This window comes from Oncorhynchus gorbuscha, linkage group LG01, assembly GCF_021184085.1.
Source record: "Oncorhynchus gorbuscha isolate QuinsamMale2020 ecotype Even-year linkage group LG01, OgorEven_v1.0, whole genome shotgun sequence".
In the NCBI taxonomy this organism is placed as follows: domain Eukaryota; kingdom Metazoa; phylum Chordata; class Actinopteri; order Salmoniformes; family Salmonidae; genus Oncorhynchus; species Oncorhynchus gorbuscha.
In genome coordinates this window covers 37,193,438-37,212,080 of record NC_060173.1, presented here as the reverse complement: position 1 = coordinate 37,212,080, position 18,643 = coordinate 37,193,438, and the positions used below count along the sequence as shown (strand labels likewise).

The 18,643-nt window shown below is 42.7% G+C and overlaps 1 protein-coding gene across 2 annotated transcripts in view; it reads left to right on the top strand.

The window, feature by feature from the left end:
* The window catches only part of igf1ra (insulin-like growth factor 1a receptor), a 118,468-nt gene that overhangs the window by 8,176 nt on the left and 91,649 nt on the right, over nt 1-18,643 (top strand). For both annotated transcript variants that reach the window (XM_046351562.1, XM_046351561.1), the window contains exon 2: nt 4,975-5,538. In XM_046351562.1, the coding sequence (XP_046207518.1) occupies nt 4,975-5,538 (564 nt within the window). The remainder of the gene's footprint in view (nt 1-4,974; nt 5,539-18,643) is intronic.

Below are 18,643 nucleotides of genomic sequence, written 5' to 3'. Positions count from 1 at the left end.
GACATTTATATGGAAGGTCAGGGCAAGGTTATCAGTCATGAACATGAGCCGCTGGATCCCATTACGCGCTGGAGATATGTGTGTTTACTCAGCAGTGTGAACAGGGACAGGGAGAAGCACATTATTCTATGTGTGCTTATCCCATTGTGAGGACAGTGGTTACTGCTAGATACAGCCGTTACACAACAATAGGAAATGACTGCTGTCAGGGCTGGAATTGTATTAATTCCCCCATAATGTCTGTTTAAATGAATTCTTATGCAAGTATGAAGACAAATCATATTTTGTGCAAATGGACCAGGCTTGTCAGGATGCACAGATCTGAAAGTCTTACGCCCCTTCGTTGGTGATTGGTCAACTGTAGGGATTATTCAGTGAAGTCTTAGTTGTCATTCAGCTCATTTTCATGCACATTTTCTAAAATGAGAAATACTGTAAAATTGCGCGACGAATATGTACTCAGCAAAAACGTCTATATTAATGACAGAGTTATCTTAGATTCTGACTTTTTGAGGAAGTGTATACTGGCTATGGCGTCTCAAAATGGACAAACAGTACTATTGCTGCTTTTCTCTTGTTCTTCAAGTGAAGGTCTTTTAAGGGAGTATGCAAGCACACTAATTCGGTTCACCTAGCTGAGTTCGGCTAGGCGCCAGCCGAACTGAAGCATGCTGACGTCTTTAACAAGGTAGTGATAAAGCAGTGAGTTGGGATTCGTTATTTCTTTCTTACCTTCTTAATTTCCATCTTTTCTCTCTCCCTCTCTCTCTCTCTCTCTCTCTGTTGGTTTCAGAACAGAGATGTTGCGACATGTTCAGGTGTAGGAGTGTCACAGGTTTAGTTGTAGTATTAGACAATCTGTTCATCATTTCAGGGAGTGTGGTCTCTTTGGTAATTGTCTCTATAGCTTCCAAAAATACTTGTAATTAATTTCATCTTCTCCTTTTATCGCTGACGGGTTCACACGGCCTCAGATAGACTTGTCTGGCAGAATCCCTATCTCCTCCATTGCCACAATATCCCCCACTGCCCCTCCTCTTGTCTCTTCCCCACCAGACTCCCACTGATTGTATTAATGCCTCCAACAGGAAGTGAGGCCTAGAGTTTCTCTTTACTAACAAACAAATTAGTCTTTGTGTTTGAGTTGCTGTACCCTTCCCCCCCTCTGGCTGTTCAAGGAGCAGAGGAAAAATTCTCAATGAAACAAAGAGGACATGCAGCTGAATGGCTCACAAGTGGAGCCCCAGGGCATTTGTGTCGATAGGAGAAAGCAAATGCTATTTTCTACCCAAGTAATCATTTGCGTTCTAAATTTAGAAAAGTGCATCACACTGACAGGAGCAAATAAAGGCAATTCATCCCGATAAACAATGTGCTCACTATTTTTGGCAGAATAGATTGAAGATTTTTTTATTTTATTACTGAAGTGGAATCTCATTTAGGATACTTCTAGATTTAAAAAAAAGTAAATGTTTGGCCTATGGTGCAGGATGGGTTTTATGGATGTCATTCATATGAATGTATAGATGCTATATTTATTCTTCCATTTAATTCAAATCTAAGTATCAGTAGATTAAATGATAAGTGGGAGCTTTTCTTATGGTCATTGTTGTGAGGTTAGATACAGCTTTGTGGAAATTAGCAGAAACCTATAGAGGTCGACCGATTAATCAGAATGGCCGATTAATTAGGGCCGTTTCCATAACAATCGGTAATCGGCATTTTTGGACACCGATCATGGCCGATTACATTGCACTCCCCGAGGAGACTGTGTGGCAGGCTGACTACTTGTTATGCGAGTGCAGCAAGGAGCCAAGGTAAGGTGCTAGCTAGCATTAAACATATCTTGTAAAAAACAATCAATCTTGACATAATCACTAGTTAACTACACATGGTTGATGATATTACTAGTTTATGTAGCTTGTCCTGCGTTGCATATAATCGATGTGATGCCTGTTAATTTATCATTGAATCACAGCCTACTTTGCCAAACGGGTGATTTAACAAGCGCATTCGTGAAAAAAGCACTGTCGTTGCACCAATGTGTACCTAACCATAAATATCCACGCCTTTATTAAAATTAATACACAAGCATATATTTTTTTACCTGCATATTTAGTTCATATTGCCTGCTAACAGGAATTTCTTTCAACTAGGGAAACTGTGTCACTTCTCTTGCGTTCTGTGCAACAGAGTCAGGGTATATGTAGCAGTTTGGGCCGCCTGGCTCGTTCCGAACTGTGTGAAGACTATTTCTTCCTAACAAAGACAGCCAACTTTGCCAAACGGGGGATGATTTAACAAAAGCGCATTTGCGAAAAAAGCACAATCGTTGCACAAATGTACCTAACCATAAACATCAATGCCTTTCTTAAAATCAATACACAGAAGTATATATTTTTAAACCTGCATATTTAATTCAATAAATTCATGTTAGCAGGCAATATTAAACTAGGGAAATTGTGTCACTTCTCTTGCGTTCATTGCACGCAGAGTCAGGGTATATGCAACAGTTTGGGCCGCCTGGCTCATTGCAAACTAATTTGCCAGTATTTTACGTAATTATGACATAACATTGAAGCTTGTGCAATGTAACAGCAATATTTAGACTTATGGATGCCACCCATTAGATAAAATATGGAATGTTTCCGTATTTAACTGATAGAATAAACATTTTGTTTTTAAAATGATAGTTTCCGAATTTGACCATATTAATGACCTACGGCTCGTATTTCTGTGTGTTATTATATTATAACTAAGTCTATGATTTGATAGAGCAGTCTGAGTGAGCGGTGGTAGGCAGCAGCAGGCTCGTAAGCATTCATTCAAACAGCACTTTACTGCATTTGCCAGCAGCTCTTCGCAATGCTTCAAGCATTGTTTATGACTTCCAGCCTATCAACTCCTGAGATTAGGCTGGCAATACTAAAGTATTTATTAGAACATCCAATAGTCAAAGGTATATGAAATACAAATGGCATAGAGAGAAATAGTCCTATAATAACTACCACCTAAAACATCTTACCTGGGAGTATTGAAGACTCATGTTAAAAGGAACCACCAGCTTTCATGTTCTGAGCAAGGAACTTAAATGTTAGCTCTCTTACATGGCACATAGTGCACTTTTACTTTCTCCAACACTTTGTTTTTGCATTATTTAAACCAAATTGAACAAATGTGTTCATTGTTCATTCAGTATTGTTATAATTGTCATTATTACAAATATATATATAAAAATATGGCGAATTAATCGGTATTGGCTTTTTTTGGTCCTCCAATAATGGATATCAGTATCGGCGTTGAAAAATCATAATCGGTCGACCTCTAGAAATCTTAGCATCAGGTAAATGGTGTGTTGACATGGATCAGGGCCGGGCGGTTTGATGCACGACAGTTGGTCTCGCTGCACAGGCCCCGTGACGCTCATTGAGAGGGTGTCCTAAGCCTCTGGTAGAACGGAACAGGTTCAGCCAAAGGAGCTCATATGACAAGACATTTCTTCAACGGATCGTTTCACCTTCCAAGTAGCATTTGAAACCTCTTGGCTACCTGTCGGGTTTTCTATGTTTATTTGGTGTGGTGTTTTCTCTATGTTTGTTTTGCCTTTATCACACTGTACTGTCTTGACCAGTACCTGCCTTGACATATAGACAGGGACACGGAGTTGGTAAGGAGCGTAACAGGTCTCCCTCCCACTGGGAGATTGCGTATGGTGATACTGTTTGTTTGGGTTTGTCTTTGAACTACAGTCCTGAGAATCTCATACATTTTATATGTTTTGTCATGGCTACAATTGCAGCTCTGCTCCCCTGGTGTAAAATGGACTGTTAGAATCATTATTGTCATCATTATATATCAATAGACCCAGAGGAGATGGTTTACTCCAAGTGTTACAGTGAAAGGATTGTCTTGGATTTATAGGGTGACAGGCGACAGGCATTACAGGTGTGATGTTTTGTTTACATTTGGGCAGTATATTTAGAGTCCTACATGAAGCACTTATATAAACAACGGCTGGGTTTTACATGGTCTGTTATCGTAGCTGTCTTTCAGTGATGATATCCTATTAGCTATACTTGTATCCATTCCTGATTGGTGTAATTGACAGACACAATTGAAAGCAGAGATGATTGATAATAGGTGTTTGTGTGTGTGTAACAGAGAGAGAGACAGAGGAGGCTTCAGGGACTGTGGCTTTGTGTGTTGTTTTCTGTGTGTTGAGCTGAGAGGGATGGGATGTTTTTTAAACCGAGGTGTTATCCAGGTAAAGGAGCGGAACATTAGGATTCCAGGTCATAATAAGATATATGTCAAGAGAGTGTCTCAAAATATTGACCCTTGTCTTTGAGAGAGAACTTCCTAAGTCTGCTCAGTATGAGGAGCACACTCACCTCAGATGACCCTGACTGTTTGTCTCTCATTTGTCTCAAAAAGAATGCCTCTGCCACAGACCTTGTTGTCACGTTGGACCATCATTACAGACCAATAGTTACAACCATGAAACAAAAGCAACAATAAGCTTTTGTACATGAACAGAACAAAGCATGGCCTAAATAGTATAACATAACACAAGAAGTCCTGTTCTAAGTCCTGTTGTACTATCAAGTCCATATATTTTCAGAAATGATCTCAAGAAGATTAGATTCAGCCCTTTTAATGGGTGTTGTGCTTGTTATTGTGGTGCCCCTCATTTGTTTCTTACCATTTCTGGGACTGGCTGACAGTACGTACGCCTTTAAGCCAGGTCAGCCCCTGAAAAGAAACATTGACTTGAAATGAGATTTGCATGGTAGACATGGTAAACAGATGAATACAATGAATAGGTATGCAGACAAATAAATGCATATATAATATTATTAAAGGTTACATTTTATTTAGGCACATTGAATAAGGGACACAAATACTGTGTTTTAAAATGATTAACTATGATGTGTAATAATGTGTGATTTTTCTTTCCCTTTCTCTCTCCTCCAGTCTGTGGTCTAAGTATCGACATCCGTAATGACATCAGTGAGTTCAAGAGTCTGGAGAACTGCACGGTGGTGGAGGGCTACCTGCAGATCCTCCTCATCGGAGAAAAGACCAACAACCTCAACCAGGAGCTCTTCCGCTCCCTCAGCTTCCCCAAGCTGACCGTCATCACCGACTACCTGCTGCTGTTCCGCGTGTCCGGCCTGGACAGCCTCAGCACGCTCTTCCCCAATCTCAACGTCATCCGCGGACGCAACCTCTTCTACAACTACGCCCTGGTGATCTTCGAGATGACCAGTCTGAAGGACATTGGCCTGTACAACCTGAGGAACATCACACGAGGGGCCATCCGGATCGAGAAGAACCCGGAGCTCTGCTACCTGGACTCTGTGGACTGGTCTCTCATCATGGACGCAGAGTTCAACAACTTCATCGCGGGGAACAAGCAGTCCAAGGAGTGTGGTGACGTGTGTCCAGGCATCATGGAGGACAACGCTCAGTGCATCAAGACCAGCTTTAACGGCAACTTTAACTCTCGCTGCTGGACATCCAACCACTGCCAGAAAGGTAAGGAGCTCTGAACTTTTCTCTTCACAGTCTGGGCAGCAGAGACCCAGTCACATCAGCACAGAGGACAGCCTGTCCACAGAGCTCCCGTTTACTTGTTTTTTTGTTGTTTACTCCTGCAGAATTCTGTATTTGTTTGTGTTGGTTTTTTAAGGTTTTAAGCAGAGTTGGGACCAAGTCACTATTATTCAAGTCACAAGCAAGTCTCAATTCACACGGTCTGAGTATCAAGTTGAGTCTCAAGAAAAACAGTCAACAAAGTCAATAAAAATTTAATCTATACATGCAATGACAAATCTTTGTCTATTTGAGGCTACCAGACACACATTTTCATTATTGTGTCTACAACACATTTTGATTATGTAATAATTCATTTGAACAAAAATTCCAAATGCAATCTTCATAAGTAAATTATACATTTCAAGCGATTTTGATGTACCAAAAGACCATTAGGCCTATGCTAGTCGTTGTTGCATGATGCCCCATAGCTGGTGAACTTGCAAAGTAAACGGTTATTAACAACCAATTCTTGGACCTGCATATTTATTTATGGCAATCCTTTTTCCTACAATTTGAGTTTTGCACTGCAGTCGATCGGAAATCAACAATCTGTTCGCTAGCACCTGACCTGTGTTGATTGACAGTTTGCTGGTCCAATCAGAGGGCCGAGTGTGCTTTTCACTAGCCATTCTATTGCACGTTTCTTTTACAAGTACGATGCTGCGTCTACTGTCTAAGGCTGCATAGAGAGTCATCCACAGAAACTCTGTGCCACATAATTGGTGACAATATGTTACAAAACCTGTCGTGTGACTTGAGTCCCCACCTCTGGTTTTAAGGTAGATTGTTTCTCAAATAACTGGGGTATTTGGCAGTGTTTGTCTATCCAACTTGTGATGCAACCATTTGCAGAGGTGTTTTTGATCTAGGTAGCTAGGTGGGTTCCAGTCTCGCAGACATTCTCAAAATGTGAATTCCCCAGTGAACAAATCCCACGAATCAATGTTGTTTTTCTTTCATATTCGTCAGGGAGCAGGATTGTCCCCCCGCCCAGTAAAAACATTTCCTGTCTGTTTGTTATGGAGGTCTTTTCTTTAGATCAACCTATTTGCTGACAGAACTAAGGATGTGTGCATAATACATTTTCTGCTATTAAATACATTCTCAGTTGAGGTTACTGTTGCTCTGCCAAAAAGCGAGGCAGTGAGTCTTCATGTCTGGACCATATCAGGTCAATATTTACGAAATCTTATCTGGTGTGATTCATGAGTTATGACACAATACACTACAGCATAAGTATTTAAAGTCTATGAAGAAGGAAGGATATGGTTTTATTGTAGCCTCTTTATAGTTAAATTTTTAAAGGACCAATGCAGCCATTTTTTACTTCAATATCAAGTCATTTCTGGGTAACAATGAAGTACCATACTGTGACTGTTTTCAGTCAAAATGGTAAAAAAGAAACAAAAATATATTATTCGCAAGAACAATTCCTCAAGCAATAATTTTGCTGGGACTGTCTGGTAGTGGTCTGAGTGGGGAGGGAAAAACAGAGAACTAGCTGTTATTGGCAGAGAGGTTTGGAACTCTCTTTCTTATCAGTCTATTAACTCATTTACTGCCCGATGACATACTCCATCCCACAAAATCTGGCTGGAAATTCAAAGGTATTTTCATACAGCTCTATAATGGGCATTATCATATTTTTTTCACAATTTCACAGTATTATTCCAACCTCATAGTGTGGAAATATATATTTAAAAAGCAAGAAATCATGTTTTTGTCTACACTGGGACTTTAATTGTATACATGTCTATTACTCACAGATATAGAGTGCGAATTAAACTGTCAATCAGCAGTAGAAACAATAACAAAGTGAGCTCCCCACCCCTGTTTCTGTAAAAAGCTGAGGGATGGGGCTGGAGAAATGGAACCCCTCTGAAATTCATAATATCAAAATGATAGTTTAAACCATGTTTTAAGGCAATATAGTGTTTGTTTACATTTACTTTGTTTACAAACATTGGAATGAAAGCTGAACTAAGCTCATGAGCATTTCCATGTAATATTTTTCAAGAATCAATTGGTACATTTAATTAATTAAAGTCAAAAAATGGATGACGCAACCTCAGATTGCCCCTTTAAGTTAATAAATAAAATTCATGTCAACAATTGACTTATTTAGGACTGGAAGTTAAGGGCAAGGGATAGTGGGAAAAGTTGTTTTGGTCTTGTTGTTTAGTTGTCTTCCTTAGGCATTGTGGTTGGCGTTGTTGTTGTGGATGTGTGGCTGACAGAGTGACATCAGTGCCACGGTATTGGCCAACCAGGCTCCCACCGTAGTGTATTTGTCTGTTTTGTCTAGACGATTACACACTGCAGAGCTTGAGTTGGAATGGCCGCCTGTTTAAAACCTCAAGTGTCTCACTGTGTGGACAGTTTTTCACTGGCCCAAATCAAAGGAATTCAGATGCATATTTACCCTGCAAAGGAGATTACTGTAGGTCGACCTTGACTTCAAGGAGCTTTGGGGGAAAACACTTCTCCTAGCCTTCTACTTGCCTGTCTGCTCCCCTTTCCTCTCAACATGAAATAATAATGGGAAAATGTCCTCCCAGCCATGGCCTTTTGAAGACCTGTTTACAGCTCCCATGGATAACTGGTACTTCTAAACATCTTCCCTTCAGACCCAGAAAACAAATAGAGGAAATCAACCTCTAAATAGTGACTTCATTAGTGGCCATTTATGTTTCAAGGAATGGACTTTATTGTTGCGATATTTGTTATTTGGATGCAGTATTAAATGAATGAGGCTGTTTATAGTATTTGTTGTAAGGGTCTCTGGTGTATCTAACTGTATGTTGCAGTATAGACAGTCTGGACTGGCTTAAGTGACCTGTGTGGAATTAACTTCATTGATGTACAAATATTTGCTTGTCTGATGTTTATCTGTTTATCTGATTAATCTGATGTTGTTTGGAACCAATGTTAAGGGTCAACATTTTTGTTTTTCCTAAGATTTGTTATGGTAAGGAGACAAAGAGCATTTTTGATTTGCTCCCGCAGATCCATTCTCCCACCTTAAAGCCGAGCAGATGTCAGGGTAAATACTCTGACTTGAGGTCTCAACTCTGCAAATAAAGTCAAACAGAGATTGTGATATCAGGATAAAATGGCTCATTTAGAGGGTGTGTGATTGTGGCTTAGTGGTAGTACAGCTAGATTTGTAGGCTCAGTTCTCACCCATACAATGTTCAAGGCTCTGAGTCTAGCAGAGATGAGACTTTCTCTGGCCCTCACTGAAGGGCAGATACTCCACTTGTCTCCACCCCTCTGCATAATTGCCTTGTTTTTCTCCAGTACAGATGTTTCTTCAAGGGCATGCTGTGCAGCGGTTTCCTACTCAATCCGGACCAATCCTCTACTCTGAATGCATCTCTTTAATTACAGTACATCACTAGGAGATGCTGTTTGCTAGTAGGACTACTTTAGCCTCTGGGGAAGTTTCTTTGGAGAGCTATTGTTTGTTAGGTCAAACAGGCATTACTCTATACTTGCCTTGCCTGCTTGTATGAACTCGCTGTGTACAGTTTTAAGCAACACCAATCTACTAAATGTTTAATTAGAAAGGAACAGATTGCCTCAGAAATGGATATGAAAATGGCAAGGTATGACTTTCGAGGTTAATTCCTGGCTCTATGTTCCTGTCTGGCTGGGCGTGGGTAGGGTAGGATAGTGTTACCTGGCTGATATTAGGCTCTTTGTCTGGAAAGAGGCAGACCCAGGCCATGGAGATTTAAGGGGGTAGTGGGTTCTCTTTAGTAGCGGGCCATGGCATGTGGAGAGGCGCTAACGGATGGCTTATGTGAGAAGGGGGTCTGAGGGGAAAATGTCACAGAAATGTCAAGTGTACAAGCACAACGGCAGGCTCTCACTAACACCCCAGAGGAGGCACAGCCCAGCTCCCTCCTCCTCATCTGTTACTCCTTTCCCGCTTTCCTTCCCTCCCTCAAGTTTGGTCGTTTTTTTATTGCACTTCTTCATAGTTTGACTAGTTTTTCCCCCTCTCTCTTCTGCCAGCTTTATCAGAGACTGTTAAAAGCTTTAGCTGTGAGATATCTCCTGACTGTTTACACACTGTGCTCATTCTCTCAACACTCCAGCCACCATTTGAGTTGTTTGGCTGGCCGTGGCCCCTGTGACATTGCGTGTTGTTGGCGTGTGATTTTGGGTCTTGTGACCTGCTCTCTGGCCTGCTTCGAATGTGGCCCTCTGGTCACTCTGTTCCAGGCGGTTATGTCTTCCTCCCCCAGAGGAGAAGTGAGCAAAGCCAGCCAACGGGAGAGAGAGAGGCTGGTTGATAAGCAGCACCCAGGCTGTCCTGACCAACCCTGTTCTGTTAGTGCAGATCACACCACCATACAGCTCGTCTGACCTCATATAGCTAACATTTCCCATTAATGTGTTTAAATATTTACTTACAATATGCTCAGCTTGAATGACACTCTGGAGTCTGGTTTCTTAACCACACTGCCCTTTACTTACATTCCCCAGATAACACCGTGTTGGCTTGTATCTTTTACTTTGCTTCAAGTGTTACTTTGCACTGCTCTGGGGGCTCTGCCCTGAACTATGTTCATGGTTTAGAGCAGGGGGAGCAGATTTGGAGGAAGCCATTGTGATGAAAGCTTTTAAATTAAATGTTTAGTTTGTGAGATTCGATACATTAAATCTACAGCAGAGCTAGAGTGCGTATTGGACAGGAATGGGGAAAAGGGGCTGGTGACTGTCTCTTTAAGGGAGTATATAAGGTAGAAATTCCTGCTGGCTTAGTCATTGCAGCTTTGAGAGGATAAAGATGGGAAACACACAGAACTCCCTGTATGTACAGAGGCCATGTGGTATGGTAGAGAAAGAATGTTTGTGAAAAACCAAGAGATCACTGAATGGAAGATGATGATGTGGGTGGTAGAGACAGGCCCTGGGAATGTGTGTGTGTGCGTTAGGTGGGCTATGTCATATGATCGGTTGTCTTGTTTTTGTTTAACCAACGTAATCCCAGACACTTGCCTCGACATGCAGGGAAGGCTTTACATTTTTAAAGGCTTCTCTCAGGCTTATCAAAGGGCCGTGGTGAGGGACAGGAAGGGCTCCCGTTCCAACAGTCTGGCCTTTTCTCCAAGAGCCCTGTACTTTCCTGGGGGTATGGTAGTGCTGCTGGTGACTCACTTCCTGGATCCATCTCCCTGTGCCAGGCATGCCTGCCCAGCTCTGCCCAGGCAGTGTTCCACTGTGAAGACAGAGCCACGCCACTCTGTTTATCAGCCTCACATATCGTACCATCCCCCCCTTTCGCTACTCCCTCCTCCCCCACAGTAAAGATGGCATAATCAGATCCCTCATCTTCTCCTCCACTCTCCTCAGCCCTGCGGCGCTCTCAATGGGTCACTACAACTCCCCTTGAGAGGGAAAAAGCCATGGGAAACTGGACTTGCACAACACTAGCTAGCTAGCATAACCACAGTGTTTATTTATTATTTATTTTTTTATGATTATTTAGGGAATATTGATTCCTTGTGTTGCTACTCTATGGTGCCATTGATTGAAACGACATTAGAGATGGATGACAAGCCCTTTCATGGTAGGCCTGGGTGCAACCCCATCCCTATCTTTGTGCTTTCAGACTGTGATGTATTTTAAAGAGTGGTCGGTGGACAGAGGCCTTCCATGAACATACGTTTTGTATAGTGCTTAATAAGCTTTAATACCTATGCAGGTACAAGAACAAATCATTGTTGTCCTATAGTTTTTGTGTGTCTGTGTGTGTCTGTGTGTGTCTGTGTGTGTCTGTGAGTACATTCCATGCAGTTCTTCTCCCCTCTCTCTCCTCTCCTGGCCTCTGACACATTTACTCCCATTAGGTGACATTCATAAATGTCATTCTTGAGAAATGTGAGCAGGAGATTTTAATATGTTTAGCTGTTATAGAGATGCTCTTCATTCGGCCCCAATAATCAGTGCCCTTGCAACGCAAGGGGATAAAACGGTTTGGTTACAAATAGTTTTTCTGTTCAATTGGTTTTGTAAGTTTCCTTTGGACAGTATGATTGATCAGACAGTTTGTTTTTAGTTTTCCCCTAAAGCAAATGTTTAATGTATTATCTGCTTCAGTGCGTTGCTAGTTTGTAGTGCAATGCATGGCAAGCCACTTACATGCTTGCTTGTGTCAACAACACATATACTACTATGCAAAGCATTTGAAATAGTAGTGTCTTTCAAATAGTAAATTTGTTTTGGTTATCTGTTGTGTATTTGTAAAATTTGAATACCCGTTATGAAAATACTGTCTTCAATGCCTCTCTATAATGATTTATAAGGCCGGACTGTGTAGCAATGCTGCCACCAAAGATACTTCTATAATGATTTATAAGGCTGGACTGTGTAGCAATATAGCCACCACAGATACTTCTATAATGATTTATAAGGCTGGACTGTGTAGCAATATAGCCACCACAGATACTTCTATAATGATTTATAAGGCTGGACTGTGTAGCAATGCTGCCACCACAGATACTTCTATAATGATTTAAAAGGCTGGACTGTGTAGCAATGCTGCCACCAAAGATACTTCTATAATGATTTATAAGGCTGGACTGTGTAGCAATATAGCCACCAAAGATACTTCTATAATGATTTATAAGGCTGGACTGTGTAGCAATATAGCCACCACAGATACTTCTATAATGATTTATAAGGCTGGACTGTGTAGCAATGCTGCCACCACAGATAGATTTAAAAGGCTGGACTGTGTACCACAGATACTTCTATAATGATTTATAAGGCTGGACTGTGTAGCAATGCTGCCACCACAGATACTTCTATAATGATTTAAAAGGCTGGACTGTGTAGCAATGCTGCCACCACAGATACTTCTATAATGATTTAAAAGGCTGGACTGTGTAGCAATGCTGCCACCACAGATACTTCTATAATGATTTAAAAGGCTGGACTGTGTAGCAATGCTGCCACTCCACAGAGACGGATAGAGACACACGCAAATGTGAGCGATCGCACACACACACATACACACACACACACACACACACACACACACACACACACACACACACACACACACACACACACACACACACACACACACACACACACACACACACACACATAGGCATTCCATGCCCTCACATTTGCCTTTATCCGTGCCCAGTGTGCCTGTTGTGTGTGTGCGTGTGTGTGTGTGTGTGTGTGTGTGTGTGTGTGTGTGTGTGTGTGTGTGTGTGTGTGTGTGTGTGTGTGTGTGTGTGTGTGTGTGTGTGTGTGTGTGTGTGTGTGTGTGTGCATGCACGTGGTGACTGGTGCCGGTGTGTGCGAGCCACTCATTGCCTGTGCTGATGGGCTGCTTGCTGCCTTCTGGCCACTCTGTGCGGAAGCTGTGACTCATCCGGCACTCTTAACACTCATTCATAAATCTGTGTGAATACTATAACTTCCTCTCTCAGCGCCGTGGGGCCTCCGCTCTGTGATAGATTCCACTCAGTCCCAGTGTAATGGCAGGAAGGACGAGGCCTATCTCCTCTCCGCCTGTTAGCACTGCTACTCGCTAGCTGCTCCCCACTGAGGTGAGAGGAGTAGCCACTCTGCTCTGCTCCACGCTGCTTGGGCTGCCTGCCTGAGCTCTGTGCCCGCTGCAGCCACTGCTCACTACTGGGCAGGCTTGGCATTGCCAGGGGGGATAATGCGCCATGCCCGCAAGTAAGCTCTCAGAGCACAAGTTAATTCCACAACGGGGGAAAAAAAATCTCCTGCCGACAAATCTCTCCTGCAGAAGTGAGGATGTGTGCGGTATTGGTGGATATATTTGACACACCACAGAGGAAGAATATTGTTCTGCCATGGGTGAACAGCTAGTTTCAGGGGCAACGGGATCAGATCCGCTTCTCTGCTGGCTTCTTCTCCTTCTCCCTGTATGGCGTGTGTTTATTTCTATATTTTCTGTTCATGTGTGATGCCCCCTCACATTGAATAAATGTGTACCGCTGAAGGCAGAAGCTTATGACATACACACTGAGGGGAAAGTGTGTGGATGTGGCACGTGTGATGACTGAGGTGAGGAGGGTGGGTCTTGAGATGCTCAGTGGAGCTACGCGGAGATGCTCAGTTGAGCTACCCAAGTCCCCTTGGGTAGTGAGGAGAGACCAGCTGACCGGTCGAAGAAGGATGCCCCCAGAGATGTCTCAGTTTCGGAACATTGTTTGATCACTGTCTGTCCTTTCTAATGTCTTTTCTACTTTCACATATTATTTTAGCTCGTGTTTTTGTTACTCTTTACAGCTGATATGCGATATGAAAAGGTAATACAAATCACTGCTGCTGATAACAAAGTGTGTCCAATGTCACCATGAGTTCCTATCATGAGGAAATATGGTAAAGGGAATTAGCTAAACAGTGTAAACATGATGTACATGTTAGGAGTGTGGAGCAATGGAAATCAGATGTCAAGGCTAATGCTCTTTATAGCTTTAGCTGGTCTTTGTCTAGAGAAAAAAAGACTTACATTTATGACTGTTCTCTTTTGGAATGAAGTGGGTAGGAACTTCTTTGAAATGACAGAGGTTAGCATAACAACACGCTTTGTGTTACTTCTTAAGAGCTAAAGAAAAGCCACATGTAGGATTTTGTGTGTGTGTGTGTGTGTGTGTGTGTGTGTGTGTGTGTGTGTGTGTGTGTGTGTGTGTGTGTGTGTGTGTGTGTGTGTGTGTGTGTGTGTGTGTGTGTGTGTGTGTGTGTGTGTGTGTGTGTGTGTGTGTGTGTGTGTGTGTACAGGCTGCAACATGCCAGTCTGTTCTTATGCACTGAGGAGATAAAAGGGTGTCATAAAATTACAAAGGAAATCTTATGGACTTACTCAGCTAATTGAAATGCCTCTGACAACCCCACTTCCCCTTTAACCCTTTACTGAGCTTATTCAGTCAATGTGAAGAGAGAACAGAGTGCCTTATTGATATAGACCTGTGAGGTCTAGCTGCTGTCTATCCTAGCGTTGTAAGTCATGTCTGCATTTGTCTGTGATTGAAGAGTGACCTTGACCTCATCCGGGAGGACAAGGAGGATGCTTCCCATTCCTCTGTCTCCTGGTCTGTTTGGGTTTCATACCCAAGCCCTAGAGCAGTTGTCAGGACGCTGGGTAATGTGAACAGGTGTATGGGGCTCCTCTGGTCTGCTGTTGCTGCTGGCCTTCTCCTCTCCTCTCAGCCTGTCCATCTCTCCTGCTCCTGGCAGGACTGCTGCTCCTTGGCCACACCAACTGGCCTTTCACCAGTTGGCGCTCTGTTAGCATCAGGGTGGCCAAGGATGAAATATGGGGTCTTATGGCGCATTTCCACTGAGGATTTACCCCAGTGTTTCACCCAAAAGGCTCAGACTTTTGTCTTTGCTGCTATGTGGGCCAGCACCCGTGTCTCATTGTGCCATGGCTCCGGCAGACCTGTTCCAACTTGGAGCCAAGGCAAGGCCCTGGGTACTTTTCAGCTGGCATTAACATAACAATGGCTAACTGTGAACGTTAAAACCATCTCACAAAGCAACAGTCTTGAATGATGCAAAGCATGTTGATTCTGCTCGCAACAAGTATTTCGTGTCACTCTCCTGTGTTAACATAATAACACCAGAGCCGACATGACACAAAACACTGGTGTGGGGGTCAGTCTACGCTGCTCCAGTTCAGAGAACTACGGAGGTGTCCAAGTCCTCACATTGACTAAAGAAGAGTTAGACAATGCTGCAGCCTGTTTCAATATCGTTTCAGTCTGATCTTGTGTGAGAAATGCACTTTAATCTTGGAGGATCTTATGTTATTTGATATGTCTTCATATCAGTGGTGGATTTAGGTGCCATGCCCTCATTCCTATCCTTATCCCTGTCCTTATCTGTGCACTGACCTCACCCCTGTTCTGTCCTCATCCCTGTCCTGTCCTGTCCTCATCCCTACCCTGTCCTATTCCGTGTCCTTATCCCTGTCCTGTCCTTATCCCTACCCTGCCCTCATCCCTGCCCCGTTCTAATCCCTGTCCTGTCCTAATCCCTGTCCTGTCCTTATCCCTGTCTGCAGTACTATAGTAAGGTCTGGGAGCTGAGGAGGTTCAGCACAGCTGCTCTCTTGTTTCATCAGCGGACGGACAGCGGGCCGCTACTGTGTTAAATATAGACAGAGTCTCCAGAGCAGCACCAACAGCAGCTCTATCTCAGTCTGTTAGGCGGGGAGTGGAGGGAGAAGAGGCCACGTCACCTGGGAGACCTCACTATCCGCATTCATCCAGCCGGCTAATCTGACTCAGGACCCACAGGGCACTCATTTAGTGTTCCTTACTATCATTTTACAGTTGGAGATTTTTTTCATGTTACATTTTCTATATCCTACAAAACTTCTCCCAAGGTAACCCCTGGCATCATTACAAGTATATTGTGGGAAAACAGTCCTTAAATTACATGATATATATATTTTCTGTACCTTTATTTCACCAAGCAAGTTAGTTCAAAACAAATTCTTATTTACAATGACGGCCTACCCCTGCCAAACCCGGACGACGCTGGGCCAATTGTGCACCACCCTATGGGACTCCCAATCACGGTCGGATGTGATGCCGCCTGGATTCAAACCAGGGACTGCAGTGACACCTCTTGCACTGAGATGCAGTGCCTTAGGCCGCTGCACCATTATGGAGACAGACACTGTTCATGCCACGTGTGCCCATCTTTTCCCCAATCCTAGAGGAAGTTGCTTATTGGGTATCTGTGCAGATGTCTTACTGAACTGCCCAAACACTGTCTGGCTGGTCTCCCTATCTCATATGTTTGGGTTCTGGCTGATTCCATGTCCCACTCCTCTGTCCTCCCCCTTTCCCCCAGTCCGCTCCTCTGGTGTGGTCGTCTGGCTCCCATAACCAGGCCCAGTGCTGATAGAGCAGAGTAGAGTGGAGCGGTGGGGTGAGGTGCATTAGTCTTCCTTTCATCTGCCCATCCTCTTGTGTCTGATGAGAGCACGTTTGTTGATAAGTGTCTAGCAAGCCTTTGAAGTCCCAGCCTCCGTTACTCTCTCCCCAACCCCCCACCCTCTCCCATTAGTACATCAATTACTGAGACATGACCAGCCGAGCCAGGCTTGTTTGCACTTGAGTGTGCTTTAAGGTCCACCTCTCTCTGGTCTTCTGAAAAACATGACAGGCGCTAGTCCACAGCGCTCATGTAAACACCTCCGATTCTTATGAATGTTTTATTAGTCCACATTACTTACACTCATTTACTCAAAGCTGCCTCTTGTTGCTAAACAATTTCTTTTTAATTCTGATTATTTTTAGGTTTTATTTTGATACACTTGCCTGGGTCCTTTTGATATAATGGTAACATTGAGTGGACAAACATATCAATTATTGTTGATACATGAGTTACAGATGTAGGATCATAATTTTACCTGTATTGTCGCAGCAAAATAATCCTGCAGCAACAGGATCTGAACGTTTATTCCATAATTTTGCTTGATCAGTGGCAAGGCCATTAGCTGGCCAATATTATGCGACATGAAAAGTGTAATACTGTCAATATAACTGTGTGCTAGTGTGGGTTTTCAGTGAATTTATGTAGATTCTCAGCAACAAAAGAGTGATCAAATGAAGATCCTACATCTGTACAATGGTATTTTCTATCATGATATGAGGCATCATATCTCTGCTGTGTGGTCCATCTCCCACCTCTTCACTGCAGCCAGGAGTTGTTTTCATGTACTGCAGTATGCATTGTTCCTTGGCCAGGCATGTACTAACTTGTTAAAAAGCTTGTTTTTTTTACATTCCACCCCCTTAACTGTGTGATATATGGGTTGTCTTGCCGTTTTGCCGTCCAACTGTGTGTGGTAATGATACTGATGTTCCTGTTGAGGAAAGTCCCCGGAAACACAGGCTGGTAGTTTTAGCTGGTACAGTTGTTTAACTGACCTGTCTGTCTTCCAAGCCAAACTACTGCTCTATCTGTCTACCCAACCAAACTACTGCTCTATCTATCTATCTATCTATCTATCTATCTATCTATCTATCTATCTATCTATCTATCTATCTATCTATCTATCTATCTATCTATCTATCTATCTATCTAACCAAACTACTGCTCTATCTGTCTACCCAACCAAACTACTGCTCTATCTGTCTACCCAACCAAACTACTGCTCTATCTGTCTACCCAACCAAACTACTGCTCTATCTGTCTACCCAACCAAACTACTGCTCTATCTATCTATCTATCTATCTATCTATCTATCTATCTATCTATCTATCTATCTATCTATCTATCTATCTATCTATCTATCTATCTATCTATCTATCTATCTATCTATCTATCTATCTATCTATCTATCTATCTATCTATCTATCTAACCAAACTACTGCTCTATCTGTCTATCTAACCAAACTACTGCTCTATCTGTCTACCCAACCAAACTACTGCTCTATCTGTCTACCCAACCAAACTACTGCTCTATCTGTCTACCCAACCAAACTACTGCTCTATCTATCTACCCAACCAAACTAGTGCTCTATCTATCTACCCAACCAAACTACTGCTCTATCTGTCTACCCAACCAAACTACATTTTGGTAATTTAGCAGACACTCTTATCCAGAGTGATTTACCAAGTGCCTTGCTCAATGGAACATGACAGATTTTTCACCTAGTCTGCTCAGGGATTCGAACCAGCGACCTTTCAGATACTTGCTCAACACTCTTATGCGCTAGGCTACCTGCCACCCAAACTACTGCTCTATCTGTCCATGTATCTGCTGTTGATACTGGCACTGAGGATAGTTTAAATGTTTCTGAAGAATTTCCAAAAATGGGGAAAAGATGTGTTACGTAAGGTTGCTTTATACAATTATTTTTTCTGGAACAACATTGTGTTCTCTTTTGCCTGGTTCAGTTCAGAGCTCACAGAAAGTTTGTCTGTTACCAGCTTGAGAGTGGCTGTCTGTGATTAACTTTAGGCCTACATGCTAGATGCGTGTGTTTAGACAAATGCCATTAAATGTCAAAGCCCAACTCCAGAT